An 18,482-nucleotide genomic window follows, 5' to 3' on the forward strand; every position below is an offset into this window, starting at 1 on the left:
TGTTTTAATTAATCTTGTGGTTTTATCTTTGAAAATAAGAAATAAAATTTAAAAAAACCTTGGCTTTTGGAGTATAGTGAATTACAAACTTCAGAGTCAGTGTGAGTCACAGATTCATCCAGTGGACTTTTGAGATTATATAGCAGTGTGTGTTTTTGTCCGTGATGAATGGTTTTTCTTCATTTTGTCATTGAGTGTGTTCCTGCATCCACTGACAGAATCTGCGTGAGTACTTTGTTGGTCTCACTGTGGAATAGGCTCTTCCTGGGTAACGGAGGCTTTTCCACAGGTTCTCCAGTTTTTTCTTCCAGTTGTAGACAGTAAAAATGTCAATGATGCCCACAAAGTAGCGTCGGTCCGGCCCATCAATCACATGAATGGCATTTTTGCAATTGGGCAGAAGCCTGTGATGATGCTCGTGAAAATCCTGGAGCACTGAGTCGTTCCTGGTGTCTTTAGCGGCCCAGTTTATCTCCTGGAGGGGGATACCCTCAGTAGCACTCTCAGCTGCGGCCTGTGGCTGGCCTGACCCACAGTCTGTGGTATCAGGTACCCTCTCACCCCGGGTCTCTGATAGTAGTGGGATTGTGGGGGGGTCTTCCTCTGTAGGACTAACATCTAAGTCCACAGACCTATAAAAGAGAGAAAATTTGCAGAACATGAGAAGAGTTTATTGTGAAACACCAACAAAGTCAGTCAAACAAACTTGACTCATGTTTTTCATTCATTCATGACATGACATGATAAATACACAAGACAGAAAAATATTGCTTAGAGGGATAGTCATTATCTACTCACGACTATGCCGATGGTGGGGTGGGTGAAGCATTTTGATGTCATTTCGAGTCGAATTTAAATGTTGGGGCTTACAGAGACTTGAATGACATCACTGAAGCAGTATGAAGGTATTTTCTGTTTTTTTCCTCCTTTTTTTCTGTTTTTAAGAATCAGTCACCATTTACTTCAACTGTATTGGATTTGGCTGCAACACTATTTACCCCTGAAACTAAAAAAAGATTTTTGTGGACTCAAACACTTCACCCACCCCTCCATCAGCATAGTGGTGAGTAAATAATGACTGAGTTTTCATTTTACAGTGAACTATCCCTTTATGGTTTCTGATTAGGTTTGTTTGTGGCTTTTGAATAAGTTTTTGACCATTTCAAAGTAGCAGTGTTTCTCACAACTAAAGGAGCAGGATGCCCAATTCAAGAGTGCTATGATGGGTAGTGTTGATCAATGAATGGCACTGGGATGTCAGGACTAAACCATATTGTGGTCACATTTTCGTCATTTATTACGCAACTACAGTATTGTTGACACTTTTCATGTGCACAACATAGTGCAGTGCTACTGTATGATCCTTCATCCTCTCTATCACAGCTAGCTTTTCACTTAGCCTTGTACTGTGGCCATTTAGTTTCATTTTGTCAGTGTAAGATTTGAAATCTCATAGATGTCCTTAAATTTCTCTGCTGAAGGAGAATTCCAATAAATATTCAAGTGCCCTAAAGGTTTACTTAAGGCCCGATTATCATCTTTAATGTTTCACAGTTTGGAAGATAATTATCAGGCCTGTCTTACAAGACAAATCTTTAGTCATAAACCATTTCTACATCTATGGCAAGTAATTCCAATTGTTTAGAGAGAAACTGAGATTTAATCTTCTGAGTCAAGTCAAAGTCAGAGTGACTTTTTATAAAAAAAATTACACCTTCTCCCTTTGCCATTGTAGCCGTGGAGTCTCCAACATAGCTTCTCATGACATGAGTAGATCATGGCATTGGGGATATCATCCAAAAAGCCAGAGAAATGCTGAAGTTCATATCTGATGGTGACCAACTCTAATGGGTCCACTTGTTGTTAAATTACAGACTAGAATGACTGGCAGTAGCGCGCAAACCTCCACCAAGGCCCGAAAATCCCCTTAATCGTCAAATTTCATACACTGATTTTTTTCATTAAGTTCCATAAATCATTTCCATAGAAATTATACATAGAGATTGTCAAAAAAACTGAATGTATAAATAAATCTAAAATCTGTTCCTTTGTCCTGATACAAGGGAACATTTTTAATGTGGTTAAATTACTAATTAAGTACATTTTTCATCTGCTGAATGTCCTGAGGAGAAGACCGATATTCATATTTCTCAGAACAAGTGTTTGACTTCATTAAGTCTCTTGTGAATATTCAGCCATAATTTGCAACTTAGTTTCATCCAGAGAGGAGGCAGGAGCAGGCAGCATGTGTGACCCTTTCAGGCTGTTTAAATAAAATTAAATAATTCACCCTATTGGCCATGAATTCCCAATGATCATTAAGTCAAATTTGGCGTAGTGGAAGTACATAGTGAAAAAAGTAGAATAAAACCTAGAACAGAGCTTTAAAGCAATCTGTGCACAGATGAGTCCCCACTGTCTCCCTTTGACACACAACAATCAGTACCTGCGCATTTGAAACCTACTTTGTGGCACGAACAACCAGATTTGCCAAAGAGTGTTTTCCTTCGCGCTCGTCTTCGTGCAGAGGTTGGTGGGCCAGCAGGAGACTGTAGTCCAGCACATTGAGCTCCTGAAGAAAGGCAGCGTCCACTTTCACTTGATCAGCAAACCAGGGTTTGTCTTGACCTGCAGCAACCACACAAACATTTCAATTCGGTGTGCCCTTACAATTTGTATGACTACGGAAACAAGTAGAGTAAGTGCAGGGGTGAGGACACTCACCTAATGCAATGGACTGCCCTTCAAAGTTATTGTCCTTCAGCACTTTTAGCATTTGTTTTCCCCCGGTGTCAGGGTTAGTCCGTCTACCCACTTCACAGCCTTTAATGTCGTATCTGTGCAACAGAAACGTCAATTTATAGACAGGGCAGAGATCCACAAAGCAGAATTCAGGGTGAACATATATGCTGTACCTGATATTGATCCTCTCATCAGGGTAAAACACACTCTGCATCACGATGAAGTACTTCTGGAGAGCGGACAGACATCACTGCATTGTAGTACTGGTACTGTGAGGATATATTGGATATATTTACTTGTTTTGTGGAGGACATACCTTTATTTGATTTGGAATAACAATCCTGAAGACGCCTGGAAAGAGAAAAGAAGGATACATACTATTAAATCATGATTTTGCTATATGCTTTAAAAAGTGAAACTGTCGATATAAAAAATTGGGATGGAGTGAATTCAGTTATAATAAGCAACACTTCTTTTGATTGGAAAAGTACAGGTTAGTGGTCTTAGCGGACCTGTAGTCCTCAACAGGTGGAACAGGACACATCTGTGTCGGCAGTGGAGGTGACTCACCCTGTTAACCCAGACCTCTTACCTAGAAATCTCACCATCAGTGAGTGAGGGTATTTCTCCAGGTGGTCCATGTATGCCTGCAGATTGGACAGGAGAAACCTGACCTCCCTTTTGCTCTGGGTCTTTAGGAAGAACCACTTGTCATTCCTGAAACCAACCACGTCAATCTTATTACCAGCGTGTTTTTTTCATATCTGGAGTCAACAATTTTAAAATTCTCCCTCTCTACACGTGCGTGGAACTGTATAGTTAAGGTTAGAGAAAGCTCATGGTTTAAGATTATTATTTAACTGTATTGGCAGAGTTAGATGCGCTGCATTTTGTGCCACAGCAGCTGAAATGAACTATGGCAACAGAGGCACCAGTTCTGCAAACCTAACAGTACAAATGCTGATAACATATTTTAAATCCTTACTTTAACATTCTGAAGCAGTCCTTAAATCTTCAAACAAAATAATAACTACCAGAATGGTAGAACCCAACAAATTATTCAAAAACAAAAATTGAAATAGAAAATTATAAAAATCTTCCTTAAAAACACACAAACCAATGTGGATCTTCTCTGTGTGGGGGTACTACACACAGCATATGACCCAATCACTTATTGTCATTATTGTCATACGTTTCACTCAACCTCCAAACCCCTAACACCTTATAAGAGCCACACTACTTCCTCCACCGGCCCTGCAGGTTTGAGGTGCACAATCCTTTAAAGTGGACATAGGTCCTGGGCTGAAGCATGTACATGTGAATATTTATGTGTGTTCTTGTGCTTGAAAATGAGCACTTTGGTGTCAGATTAGTTTGAAATCAGAGTCATCATGAAATTAGGTAAAGGGTTAGTCAACGTGTGTCTCAGATGATCATGCTCACGTGACAAAGAAATCTGCCTTGCTTTTAGAGTTGCTGACAAACTGGAGGTAGTAGCCACCCAAGCAGAGGGAGTTCAGGTATTCCTCCTCTGTGATGTCCAGTGAATGCCTCAGTTTAGCAAACACTGGTGCTGCAAACGTCTGTATCTCAAAGCCCTGGAAGTTAAGGATTAAAAAACATTTTAGAGGAACTTATAGAACAACAAAATAAAATAATGAATGGCCAAGGGCATTTAAAGTTGCTGTTACAATAACAGGAACATTTGTTTTTAAGTAGATATGATCACTTGCCTCGTGGTTTTGAGTTTCCACTGCCTTGAAATGCTCCTCTGTAAGTTTATCCTGTGTGAAAAAGGCCAAGAGTTCCTAAGATCATGATCATGTTTACATCCAACCAGTGGCATTAAATGAGATGAGCGTTTACCTCAGGTGGTGTGTCCATAGAGGGCTGGATTACAGCCTGCATGCCTTCTTTAATTACGCATGTCAGATGATAGAACTCGTGCTCTGGGTTGATCTCAAACACCCCCAACATCCTCCATTCCTGTCTCAAACGCCACCAGACCCTTCGCCTGGTGGCGCCGGATGTGCCTACAGCTTTTTTCCGTGGCATCTGTGCTACCAGACAGACATCAGTTCAACAAAAACACATTAACTCAGTTAAACATGAAATAGTAGAAGTAGTAGAAGTATTAATAATCTATTCATCAGGCTTTATGGACATAAACATTTCATAAATTCAATATATGGATAATAAGAGACAACTATAATTTAAAAACGAACTATGTAATTTTGCATACACAATTGTAGCCATAAATTGGAATCATTAAACAGAATTTTATGTTTGTTTCACATAAAAACCAATAAGCATAAACCAAAGAGCATAATAAAGGTTTACGAATAACCCTTAAGTCGTTAAATGTAGATACACACATACTCAGGGCAGTTTAAACTGCCATACTACAGGCAGGGCTGAGTACACTGTTCTATCAAAGAGAGAAGGTCAAAACATAAGATTTGTCCTGAAAAGCTAAACACACAAGTAATGTTAATATATATATATATATATATATATATATATATATATATATAGTACTGTATATATTCAGGGAGCTCTTACCTGGACCGTCTTGCTGGGACTATAAAACACAGCAAATGGCTCACACAATTTGTCTGCCCACACAGTCTGTCTTGCCTTTGTGGATATACTACTCCCTCCTGCTAGCTCTGCATTCCTGGCAGGTTAGACAAGCTCAGCAGGGTGTGCCACATGCAAAAGCAAAGGTGTGTGGCGTGTTATTTTTGTTCCCAGTTCAAGGAGGTAACCCTGAAGAGAGCAGTCACCCTATACCAGTGATGAGACGAATGTGTACAGCGCCAAATCGTGATATATATTAACTCAAGGCACTTTACATCGAAGGTTAAGACTTTTACAGAAATCCATCAGTTCCCACAATGAGCAGCACATTGACGACGGACCTTGCCTAGAACATCATAACAGTGTGTTAAAATACATGATTATAGTTACGATGACAGAAGTATATCCTTAGCCAACATTGTTCTGCCTCTATAGCATCTCTCAGGGGATGAGGTGAGATCCTGTCCTGTCACCTCCGTATGACCTTGGCATGATCAAATCTTTTGCTACCATCCAGCCAAAAGAGTCTCAGTAAAATCCTTGCATTTAGTAAAGATACCCTTTGTCAGTCCTCATATTTGTTGTCTCATTTCCTGTTTTATTTAGAAACTTACATCTGGTTTCATTTCAGGTCATTCACTTCTGGTTCTCCTGTGTTTCCTGTGCCGATATATCCTATTATGTCCAAATGTGTCATACCTCTCTTTAGTATTTAGGATCTGTGTTTCCCTCCTGTTTTTGTCAGTTTGTCTTGTTATCTTGTGCACAGCGTTCCAGCATTTAGTCAGTCCAGTTCCTATGTGTATGATCTTTTTCACCTTTCGACTTTTGCCTTTAAGCCTGTGGATTTCTGGTACTCCAGCTTTCATCGGATTGATTCCTGTGTACTGAAATTTGCATTAAAAATCCCTTTTCTTTTAGCTTGAACCTGCTTCTGTGTCTGCTCTTAGGTCCTCTATGACCACTGTGATACCACCTGTGTTGGCTGGTTGAGTCTAGCTTGTGTTCTAGTTCATCCCAAAGAAGCAGGCTGGGATTAAAATCAGGCCTCGATAAAGGTAGAACCATTTCTTCAACACCCAAAGGGGAACAAGCATTTCTTCATGGACCTGGCTTTAATTGTTCAGGGGGCTGCACTTTCATGTTGGAACAGGGAAGTCTCTTCACCAAGCTGCATGGTGTGTGAAGGAATTGTGATTTATCTGCATTATAATTAATGTACGGAGCCCATGCAAATCTGGGACCCATCAAGTCAACTCAAGTAGAACTAAATATCTAAAAAAAAAAAAAAATTTCTTTAACACAGTGTAACACAGAAATATGTTCAGAAATATTGAGCAATTTTCTTTATTTTGATGAACAAGATTCACAGTCTACAGATACTGAAACAATTTACCACAGAGAATTAACTTTTCTTCATGATGAAACTCACATGTTCAGCATGTGCATGTTTAGTCCTGCACCATCATGTCAGGAGTGTGGGTTAACACTTTCTGTCTGATAGTGAAACATCTGTGTCTCACTGACTCTTCTGCTGGTTTGGACATTAATGCTTAGGAAAACTGTGAAATTACTCATACATATACACTGAAACCCTGTAGTAAGTGCTTGAATAAAGGGCTTCTTGTTATTTAAATGCATATTAAACATGTCTTGAATAATAAAAGCACAGAATATATTGTATGCACAGGAGGCCCTCTGTAAAATATTGAATAAATGCTAAAATTGGTTAAAATGCTCATGATACAAATGACAGGGAGAAGAGGACAGGGGAGTGAAAGACGGAGGGTTAAAGATTTTAATTGCAATAATGTCACCATTGTCTATTACACCCACTCACATGTATTACTTGTTCTTTTATTTTGAGAGCGCCTAACCGGAAGTGGAGTTTGTATTTCATTGCGGATGTGACAGTGTGAGCTCGTGTCTCTCGGTGGGGGTGAGACACTAATATTTCCACTTCTGTCTCACTGGTTTACTTTGAAGCGCATGTTTGATATTGTATGTTGTGTAGAAGTGAAAGGACAGAAACATGTGAAGTGTGTGAACTATTTTCAGCTGCGCTCCGTGACGCTTATCGGTTAAGTCAGCTGAGCTGCGTGGCATGGCTCCTGTGTGGTGGTGAACATGGACACGACCATTAACTCTGAGTTCACAGGCAGGATGTGTGACGGGACTCTGGAATACTTGTTGAGTCGGAGGCAGATAAGGCGGAGGGACGGTGCTGAGGTGAGATGGTGTCACGCAGTGAACAGCAGGAGCAGACTGCACGAGGCGCTGACAGGTGTGTGTCTCTACAACATGACTGATCACATCACTGATGGACTTGATCATGATAGCACCTCCACCCAGCTCACCACACATTGATATCTGTTGAAGACCATTTCCACCAGTAAAGAGAAAGAAAATGGGAATTCATCCTCGATAATATAAAATACACATGCTATTATGAGATAAAAAGTATAAAATAGAGCTTCAAAGTTTTATATTACAACTATAACTTTGTGTTTGTAATATCAAGGCCTTGTTTTTTTTTATTTTGTTGTCAGAAATAGGGCTTCCCAAGATATCAGCTCATTTGATGCTACAAATAAAATTGAAGGCACTGTTATGTCTTTAAATCAGACTTTGTGTTGGTCCAAGGAACCAACTTTATTTTCAGTTGTATCTGTTTCCTAATCACCAGCTGTCTTTTAAATGCTGAAATGTGGCCGCAGAAGTTAAAATGATACATTCTCTCTATGACTGCACTCTGCTCACCTCCTGGTGGTTTCATTGGTGTTGACATAAAAGCCAACTGACCTCATGTCAGTTTGTAGAAAAATCTGTTTCACTGTCTGGTAGTTAATTGTGTCACTCATATATGTGTTCCCAGATCATTTAGACTTTTAAAATACTGTTTCTGTGGCAACGCTGATTATTATAAACACTCAAACTTTGCTTTCAGTATGGCAAAAGGTTTTGTATTTATATAGCGCTTTCCTAGTCTTGATGACCACTCAAAGCTCTTTACAGTACAGTTTTGCATTCACACATACAGTGCATCTATTAGCAGCACTTTTTTGTTTTATGAGGGGCAATTCGGGGTTCAGCATCTTGCCCAAGAACACTTCGGCACGCAGATGGGGAATACTGGGGCTCGAACTGCCGACCTTCAGGTTGAAGGTCGACCGCTCTTCCCCTCAGCCACAGCCACCCATATAACACTACAGCTGACTGCAGTGTGTATATGGAACAAAAACAAAAGTCTGTTGCACAGATGCATTATTTAGGCAGAGTGACATAATCTTGTGTTCAGTCTGTTGTTTGAAATTTACTGAATCATTTCTTTGAGTTGAACCAGCCATCACTGACACAGAGCGACAATGTGTGAGTTTTTTCTCAGCTTTAGTGAGAAACTACTTAAAAGCTTGTGGATTTGTGACTGTGCAGTGTGACCTGTTCGTCTTACAGTAACTAATATTGCAAAGCTTATTATAAAGACTTATTATATAGACTAGAGTACCACAGATATCAGTGTAAATGCAATATTGTTACAATTTCCTAAAGATGTTCAAGAAGTACTGATACACAAACTGAAGTAAGTTCACAATGTATTTTTCATTAGTGTATTAATAATAAAAATGATGATAATATAGCCAACACCAAATCAAATGTGCAACATAAACATTAAAGGAAGAAGGTTTTTGTTTGTTCAACTTATTTTTTACAATAAAAACTTCCCTTAATGTAGGTTTAAATATACACAACCCTAAATTAATAAATCAAATGTGCAAATTGTGCATATTGTTTTTCAAAAGTATTGGTATAATATCACCTAATGGGTTTTTCAATGACCAGTTTGACCCACTGTGACCCGTAGGTCCCACTCATATGATTGAGGCAGACATAATCATGAGGGGTCATGACCCCAAAGAGCCAATCATGGCACACCCCCCTGACACAGACAGCGACATCACACTGAAGGAGTGGCTGGAAGCAGTGAAAGAGCACCACATGGGAATAAAACTCGACTTTAAGAGGTGAGACTCTCTTCTATTCTCTCTAACTAATGCGTGCTTTGTGTGTGATGCTAACCCTGCGGTTAACTCTCCCTGCAGCCTGGAGGCAGTGTCTCACTCTATGGCTCTGCTGGAGAAAGTGCTGCCTGCTCTGAGCTGTCCTGTGTGGATCAATGCAGATATTGTCTCTGGTCCTGGTGGACGGGCCACACCTCTGGACCCTCACGCATTTCTTTCTGCCGTGACAACTCTCCCCACTCACGCTGTGCTCTCCCTCGGCTGGACGACAGGATGGACTGCTGGGACAGACAACCCAGGTGATGACACTTACCATTGGCTGTGTTTGCATGTAGATCTGTATCAAGTTGTATTGAGTTTCAGAAGTTGAGAAAATTCAATTAAATTCAATTTGTATTGCTTGAAATTATAACATACATTATCTCAAGGCACTGTACGTACTAAGGTCTAGAGCAGTAGTCACCAACTTTTTCGAGCCCAAGATCACTTTTTAATTCCAAACATAAGCCGAGATCTATCACCCTGATATCTTCCAAAAAACCCTCGTAGGAGGGTCATATTTATAATTTTTTGCAATTTCTGTTAAAGGCTGAATGTACAAGAAATAAATATACACAAAGAGAGGCAGTTCTATTCTAATTCTAAAATAATATCCATTAATTTAGCTTCTCAGTTCCACATCATGTTCTGCAGAGGAGTTGCTATCGCAGAAAAATGTTTATACATATAGGCTTTGATTTGAAAATGGCCACAAATATGATTATTGCTTTGTATGAAATAAGTCCCTTGTACTCAAACAAATACCAGTACTACACAGTATGAAGCCGTGCATCTTCAGCTCCTGCAAATATTTCACAATAAAAAAAAACGTAGTAAACAAGGGAATTGATTCCATCAACAGAAACGCTGGAGTTCTTTTATTTTGAAAAGGGATAAAAAAAGTGTTCCAACCATTTGTTTGTGACATAAATTCATCAGATAAACCTTATCATTCAGGTTAGATTATTTTCTTTGTTTATTCTGCTGTGAACTTTAATGTTTATCTGTTTATGACATAAATTTATTTACAACACTTTCTGACCCCGTTTCAAAGTAAAAGCACTCCAGCGTTTCACTTTGTCAATCCACTCATTTGTTCCATCGGAGCTTTGATTGTTATCGACAGACCGAAAGATGCGCATCTTCATATAGAGTCCTGACATGTAGTTTAGTACATAAACCAACTTGTTCTTGGAGGACAAGAGCCTGCATATCCACTGCCAGTAGCGGACACACAGCGCGTGGGAAAAACAGACAACCGACACACAGCTGATCTGCGGCGCGACGACAGCCAGTGAGTCCAGGTGGGGGAGTGGCTACCAACAATATCTGGTCGGTAGATCTTGTTGAGTAGATCTTGTTGAGCTGGTCATTTCAAGAGTAGCCCACAAGCCTATAAAGTGTGGGCACCCCTGTTCTAGACATTAAAAGTCACCACTCTGACACAGCAAGCCAACATCAGTCTGAAGGATTTTGAGCATGATGTTGTAAACTTATCATCCTAACCAAGACTATAATTAAACCCATACTCAAATTCAAATATTCTTAGATAAGTGTTGTTGTTTTTTTAGCTGTAGGTCGTGATTATCGGAATCAAAATAAGTTATTTAAAACATTTAAGTTGACCTGTAATGAGTCTAGAATATGTTAGATTTCCACTTTCTTAAATAACTGATGAAAAATATATAGGGTTTGTCTACTGAAATACTAGAGGGCTTTTACTTTGAAACAGTTGAATGTTGAATTTGTAGTGTGAGCACACTGCTAACTTAAACAGGTGCAGATGAAAACAACCAAATAAGACCTGTAACCTTAAGAAGGTAAGATAAACAAAGGCTCTGGTCATTATTTGAAGAAATGCAGAAGATGGTTTGTAAAACTTTAGATACCGTGTGTAGGCAGCCGTTGATGTTTTTTTTTCATTTCTTCCAGGATACAGCTGGGATATGGTTCATGTGATTGAGGAGATATGTAGATCCCTGAAACATCCAGTCACCTTCCCAGTACGTGCAGCTCTCCTGGCCCAGTCGTTCTCTCAGCTCACATGGCTGCTGCAGCAGTCAGACAGGTAATTATATACATGATGAGGCCAGTCAGTCGCATCCACATTACTTCATCACTGCTGCACTGTCACACAAACCATCCTTTCATAATGCCATGTTGTAAATGTGGGTTCTAACTTTCGTCTCAACCTCTGTTGACATAGAAAACAGAATATATTTGGCCATCAGTACATTTTAATATTTTTTCAGGAAAGGGGGCAATTTTGATAATAAAAATAAACAGTTTTTGATTCAGCAACAGGTAAATGGCAATTTTAATGCATCTAAGATTTGCAATTATTAAAGGTAAAGATTTGAACCCACTGCTTGCTTGTGGGTTAATAAAGGAACAGATCCAGTATATTTACCACGCACACACACTCACACTCACACACTATGAGCCCGCTGTCACAGTTGATAACAGTTCAGGTTAAGAGTAGAGAAAAGTAATTTTTCAATTATGGTAACAGGTAGCCACAGATAACCTCTTGAATGAGTAATTATTTGTGGCACTGACATATGTCACTGAAATGTTTATGATGTCCCATGTCATTCACAGGTACAGTCTAACTGTGTGGACCAGCCAGAGTGACATATTTTCAACGCAGGACTTACTGCCCTACAGAAAAAACGTTGACATCAGTAGGATCTACTATGACCTGCCTGACTGTCAAAGGACAGAACTCAGTCTGACAGGAGGAGACAGTCTCTTAGAATAACTACACTGCAAACCAAGTTGTTTTCTGAACTCTGACAGACGACTGATGCCCCCAGGTGGAGAGAGAGGACTGCGAAACTTGGCTCTGTCTAACCAAGGGAGTCAGGACCACTCAAGGAGATGACTTAAGTCTTAAGACCTTTCCCTAATGCATAAGATTAGGTCCTACGTTCAAATTTGAACTCAAACTTGGGTTTCTTACCCACTAGAAGTGCGTGGTGGTGGTGGTGCTGCCCTTTGCTCTGTCATTTAGCTGGGGAAGAGGGGCCATCTTTGAATATTGTGTTTACAAACAGCCACTGACAAATCCTCCCAAATTTACCTTTGAGTTACATTTCTAGTGGCAATATCAGAATCACTCGGAGGATCTTAATAAGAGGAACTGAAGTGAAGTATGTTGATGAAGTCTCTGTAACAAAGTCTGTTTCCCCTCTGACCACACACAGCATCGTTGATTTTAGTGGCAGGGTCATGGCGTACCCCTGTACATCACTGTAGTCACAGGTGACAAGTCTAACCACTGGAGTTGTCAGGGGAAATTTGGGATCTTGCCTAAAGACACTTTGGCATGTGGAATGGGGGAGACAGCAATCTTCTGGTTAGTGGACAACCCGCTCTACTTCCTGAACCAGAGCTGCCTGTAGCAGTAGTGTTTCACTGTTGTAGCTGTTTTAGCTGTAGCTGATTTAATGCCTTGATACTTGTTATCAAGCAGGACATTGGTATAATGTGCTGTATGAAAATGCACCTATTTTACATTGATATCAAGTTGATCTTCAGATGTTAAATCTTTATATGCAAAGTAACTAGAAGCTGAAGCTGTAAAATAGAAGTAATAGTAATTACAGTGTATACAGTAGTGTACAGTGGTGATTGAGCAGCTGTGGCTCAGGAGGGAGATTTGGTATTTTGATCCCAGTCTTGATCACTCCACATGCCAAAGTATCCTTGGTTAAGATACTGAAACCAAAAATTGCCCCTTCTCATAGACACAGTACTGCACATAGAGACAGTGTATGAATGTGTGTGTGAATTGGGGAATGGCAAAAACCTGTACTGTAAAATGCTTTGAGTGGTCATGAAGGCTATAAAGGCCCTTTTTAAATACACAGACCATTTTTCCATTTAAACTATGGTTAAGAGATCAAGTGACAAAGTACAAGACACAATATGAATAGGAATGTTTTCAAATGTAGATTTGTTATACTTAACATATTACATTGAGCCCTAAACAATGAAGTAAGTTAATAACCAAATACTGTATTTGTATTGTATCACATCTGTATCACATCTGGTTAATTCAGACTTTAGGAATGCACTCAGAATTTGAGTAGTTCAGATAATCCACTCACTAAGACATTGTAGTGAACAATGTCAATGGAAATGGTATTTGTCTACTAACTGGTGTCAGTGAGCTGGAGGTAAATATTAGTTTAGATGATCTGTGGTGAACAGAGATTTGTCAGATGATCTTCTATCCAACTGTGAGGTTGAAGACATTAGCAGATGTTAATGGCATTGTGTTTACAGTGTATGGATGTGAGATGGATCCTGGGGCAATCCTCTTTTAATAAAATATTTACTCAAGTTGTTTGGTCTCATTATCACTGGCATCACAGTTCTGCACTGAGAGCTCTGCTGATAACTGCTTTTATTCTCTGCAAATAAAACGTTGAGGAAAAAAGTCCGAAGCAACCTTGTTATCACTTTATGCACAATGGTCACCAAAATATAACATCATAACTTAAAGTGACTCATCCTGATACAAAGCAACTCATTGTCAATAGAAAAACAGCATATTGACCACACAGTCTTTCTCATGTACAAAAAATCACACAGACAAATGATTGACAAATGAAATACATCACATCTGACACCCAATGAAATAGCTCGACTGTATGTTAAAGATAATGGAAATCATACTGCATATGGACAGTAAATGCAAATACTAGTAAAACTATAGGGAGGGAATTGATAAGGAATATATTTTATAATAAAAAAATAAAGCCATATAAATTATATAATAAATGTATTATTTTATTGTTGGAGAAAACCGGAGCACCTTCACTAAACCCACACCACTAGAGGAGACAACAGTCACATTCATAAAGACAGCTCAGTACTGGGAATCAAGAAGAAGCCTTATGGGTGAGAGGTGAAGAATCTTAAAGTCCTGTAGCTTATGTACATACGCACAGCTCCTTGATATGCTGTGACATCATTTATGACACCACTGACATCAACTGTTTCAGTATAAAAAGTTGTAACTTTAAAGTACAGGTGAATGTTGTTGATTCAAAAACAATAATACATGGATAATGCCACTGTAAAATGAGAATATAATTACCTTAGCTGCAAGCAACAATACTTGTGTTCTTTCTCCTGTGCGCTGAACAGAGGATCAGCATAAATTAAATAGGCGAGGAGCAGTCAGCAAGATTCAGGTTTGACACAGCTGCTCAAAGTCACTTCAGCTGCTTTAAATCTGTTTCACGACTGTGTGGGACCAATTATACTTATTTCAGCATCGACTGTATATAAAGATGGACAGAATGACAGCTCCCCAAAAATGAAGCTAAACCTTCTTAATGGCTCCCTGGTGGCTGGCTCCAGTATGGATAATAAATTGCTGCCTCCTCCATGTTAGTGAAAAGGACACGGGCTGAATTAAAAGGTTAAAAAGCAAAGAACACATCAAATAAGTCTTTTGCAAAAATGGTTTCCATGATTTTAGGTAGTTCTTATAACACAAACCAATTGGCATAATGTCAGTATACATAGAAGACACCATCACTGACAAACAAGACAATGTCTTACTGCGTGTAATGTAGACGAATAAATGTTCATGTTTGTATTATTTTTTTTGTATCAATAATTTCATGCTATAATAAATGAAAAGTCGTGATGACATCTAAGACTGACTTGCCATTGGTAAAGCATTTGTATAGGTTTTACCTTGATACTGCAGCTCAACTCTACGATTACTACTGTGCAGATTCTAACTCCAAATGATGTCAAAAGTTGCAGCACCTGTATGCATGTCATTTTAGCTTAATCTTTGTACAATGGCATGAAGATGCATCGGCAATATTTATTAGAATAGTCTATTTTTGTATTTCTTTAAATGTTGTTATTATTATTTCTAAATTGTACTAAATTATACAATTATCAAGACACTTTGTCCTTCCTGCTGCCTCTGAATACTATCGTCCAACCAGCTGCAGCGCCAAGACCTGTTTAATAGACTAATGCAATGAGACAATGTCTAGCTGAGTTTATTTTACCCATTACACAGGTAACCTTAGCCATCATGGCAACAACTGCCAGGAAAATGGTTTCAGCATATGCAAACTTTGATAATAAAACATTTCTTTAGATTCTTTTTTCACACTGAGTTTCATACTGAGGTCACATGAACTGGCCTCAGCAATGGTACCACATGTATGGTACAGAAATGTATGATATGGACAAAAGCACTTACATCTCCTATACTAGTGGCCAAAAGTTACCTCAAAGTCGACCAGCTGGTTTATCTGCTCACTCTGCATTGAGTGGCGTCTCCACATCATTTTCTTGGCTTTTAGATTCCTTGGAAAAACAGGTGCACATGGTAGAATAGGCTTTGACCCTGTATTTACACCATTCAGCGTCTTACTACTTCCACTCAAAGGGTGGGAAGTGCTAGAGCTGACCCCGATATCAGGTATGGGAGCATGGGGATTCAGGGGAGGAAGGTATCCAGGGCGAGTGTGGGCAATGTGATCCAGAAGATAGGTCCCTGAGCCTCTACGCTCAAGCCTGGCTGTGTCTCGTCTCTGGGCTGAGCTATCAAAGGACTCCCTGGATCCTGAGAGAGTGGAGGACCTGCTGTTTACTAACTTGTGCCTTCCCGATCCCACTCCAGCTCCACCACTGTTCTTGGTGCTATTTTCTCTGCTGCCAAACTGTGGTAACTGAGAGTCTGAACTGTAGTGGTTCATACCAATGTTCCGCCGACGGACCACATTTTTTAGACTTGAAACATTCAGTTGTCTAAGACAGAGGGAGGAATCTTCATCCTCAGGACTGGATTCATGAGGAAAGGGGACACTGTCCTGATGCAGGTTTGGGTGTGAAGTAAAATGCAGTGAACTTGCAGCACTGTCATATGACATCTTTCTACCAAAGCCTCTTCTTCCACCTCCTCCCCTATTCTCATGTCCTAGCATGTTCTCTTGTGCTTTCAGTAGCCCTGTTGTGTCGTTGACATCGATACTGTGGTGAAGTGATACAGCAGGAGGTCTTCCATGGATAGCAAAGCTCGTGAATCTGAGAGACCAATCCTCCTCAGCTGTAACTTCGACTGGCTCCTCCGTCAGGGAGCAGGTCTGGCTCTGCTGGAGCAGCAGGGAAGGAGTTTTGGTCCGAGGCTCCGAATGTCTGTGGAGATTAAGTCGCTTATCCACTGTAGGAACACATAAAGGACTAGGATGTTGGATTGGAGAACCTGGTTGAGATATGACTATGCCAGGCCCTGAGCATAAACACTTGGAATCCCTGTGGCCCAGAAAAGGGGAAGCACCCACTGAGGAGCCCTGTGGAGAATTTTGCAGCTGGACCTCATATGCAGACATGCAACAAGGTGGAGTGTAATGGAGACGCTCCTCGAGGTCAGGAGGTGGGGGAACATTGAGGTACTGTTTAGTCACCTGATGGCCAGATGGCAGTTTGTTGGTGGTGATGATGATAACTTCTTTACCCTTCACCTTGCAGGCATCCAGGAGGACCCTCAGGACATCCCTGTTTCCTGAATTGACTGCATAAACCAATGCTGATAATCCTGTGTGATCCTCCAGGGTTGGATCAGCTCCACTGCTCAGAAGAAGTGAAAGGATTTCAGCTCCAGCTTGTTCGAGGCATGCGTGCATCAGAGCCGTTTTCCCTGTCTTGTCTTGGATGTTTGGATCAGCTCCACTTTCCAAAAGATACCTATTGGGAGTGAAGATCACATTTATTACACCAGGAAAGTGAAAGGTAGTAATCCTCAACAAAAAACACATACTTTCACCAATCATGAACTTACAAAACCATCTTGTGTTTGGGTACACTCTGGGAATCTGTGTGACGTGTCTTGCAGGCTACCATGAGCGGTGTCTCTCCATGTTCGTTACTCTCATTTATGTAGGCCCCGCCTTCCAAGAGCAGCCGAGTCAGACGCAGCCGACTCAGACACACTGCCTTTAGCAGAGAATTGCCATCTGTTCGAACCTCTGATGACTCATCCATTGTAAGGATCTTCGTTAACTTCAGTTCACCTTCAGTGTTTGATGGGAGATCCACAGCTGAGTGCCTGATATAGAGGAAGAAGAGGTTCTCAGGTATGAGGTGGGCAGCTGTTGGTGACTCTACATTGTGGGTCCTCAAGTCAGAGCCTCAGTTAAACTGCAGAATCCATGCACACGTGGATGCACATCTTTTTTTATTTCTGATCCACAATCACAAACTCATTCCCAGGCTTCTCTGCATGTATTATGATCAGATTGCACACATAAATATTGGCATACTTACTATACATGTTAATATTGACTATTTTTGTATTTCCTAGATGTACACTGTAAATACATAGTATGTGTGTTATCAGTTTTGTGAGCACAATACAGTTACAAGTTCTAAATGTTTTTTGCAGGTAAGACTTGAATCTTCAAAATCGGAACATTCTCATGCAGTAAACTATTTTTTTGCTTTGTCATTGTGCAGTATGACCAAGTGCTACTGATGTGGTCTCTTTGCTCTTCTCTGTTACTCTGTCGCTGCAGGTGAGGCCCTTATATAAACAGCACTCACCTACACAGCCCATAGAAATGATAACAGATCTTTTATATCTTAGCAGGTGATGTTGCTTTTTCAACCTTGAACTCTGAAGATGACGCACATGTCAGCATTTGATAAAATACTTCAATAATCCCTTTTATAGTTGCCAGTGTACAATGAGGTTTCACAATGGTAACAGTTAAAACTCCATACATTCCATCAGCTGTTCAGAAGATGGGAAGCGATGCAAAAGCGGCATTTAAGGGCACAACATCTGTTCAGTCCTTTCTCCAGCGTCAGACATGAGAACACAAAGTGATTTTCATCCTCTCCTGAACAGCCACTATTCATTCCTGCAGCAAATTGTGTGTGTCCTTGAGGTTTCTCAGAATCTATCAAACTGTGACTGAGAGTAGAGTGCGTGTGTCAGTTGGGTACACATGTACGTGAATACATTAGATGACACATTAAGGTGGTCAAAGTGTTGGTGTACTTGTATACACTGTGGCATCTGAATTATCTGTACATCCTGATTGTGCTGTAGCCTAGCCT

At 40.1% G+C, this 18,482-nt stretch overlaps 3 protein-coding genes across 5 annotated transcripts; 1 reads left to right on the plus strand and 2 right to left on the minus strand.

Annotated features, from left to right (window-relative positions):
• Window positions 1-187: 187 nt before the first annotated feature.
• LOC133002503 (phosphatidylinositol 4-phosphate 5-kinase-like protein 1) lies at window positions 188-4,797 on the minus strand. The gene is given in 9 exon segments (XM_061072333.1): window positions 188-427; window positions 2,447-2,628; window positions 2,725-2,837; window positions 2,916-2,971; window positions 3,059-3,093; window positions 3,335-3,459; window positions 4,186-4,340; window positions 4,476-4,526; window positions 4,603-4,797. Coding segments are annotated over 9 exon segments (1,152 nt in total).
• Window positions 4,798-7,215: 2,418 nt separating this feature from the next.
• fam151b (family with sequence similarity 151 member B) lies at window positions 7,216-13,727 on the plus strand. 3 transcript variants are annotated; one of them, XM_061071315.1, is made up of 6 exons: window positions 7,216-7,261; window positions 7,481-7,606; window positions 9,185-9,344; window positions 9,423-9,640; window positions 11,313-11,448; window positions 11,982-13,727. In XM_061071315.1, exons 2-6 carry the CDS (start codon window positions 7,486-7,488, stop codon window positions 12,139-12,141), a joined length of 795 nt encoding a protein of 264 aa, XP_060927298.1. In that variant the 5' UTR covers window positions 7,216-7,261; window positions 7,481-7,485; the 3' UTR covers window positions 12,142-13,727. The 3 variants fall into 3 exon arrangements, with proteins under 3 accessions (XP_060927298.1, XP_060927297.1, XP_060927296.1); XM_061071314.1 differs by having other exon boundaries at window positions 7,231-7,261; window positions 7,381-7,606; XM_061071313.1 differs by having other exon boundaries at window positions 7,236-7,606.
• A 1,904-nt stretch (window positions 13,728-15,631) lies between these two features.
• Window positions 15,632-17,405, minus strand: ankrd34bb (ankyrin repeat domain 34Bb). The gene is made up of 2 exons (XM_061072369.1): window positions 17,203-17,405; window positions 15,632-17,108 (listed from the first exon to the last, which is right to left on the minus strand). Exons 1-2 carry the CDS (start codon window positions 17,403-17,405, stop codon window positions 15,632-15,634), a joined length of 1,680 nt encoding a protein of 559 aa, XP_060928352.1.
• Between the last annotated feature and the right edge of the window lie 1,077 nt (window positions 17,406-18,482).

This window comes from Limanda limanda, chromosome 5, assembly GCF_963576545.1.
Source record: "Limanda limanda chromosome 5, fLimLim1.1, whole genome shotgun sequence".
NCBI lineage: Eukaryota > Metazoa > Chordata > Actinopteri > Pleuronectiformes > Pleuronectidae > Limanda > Limanda limanda.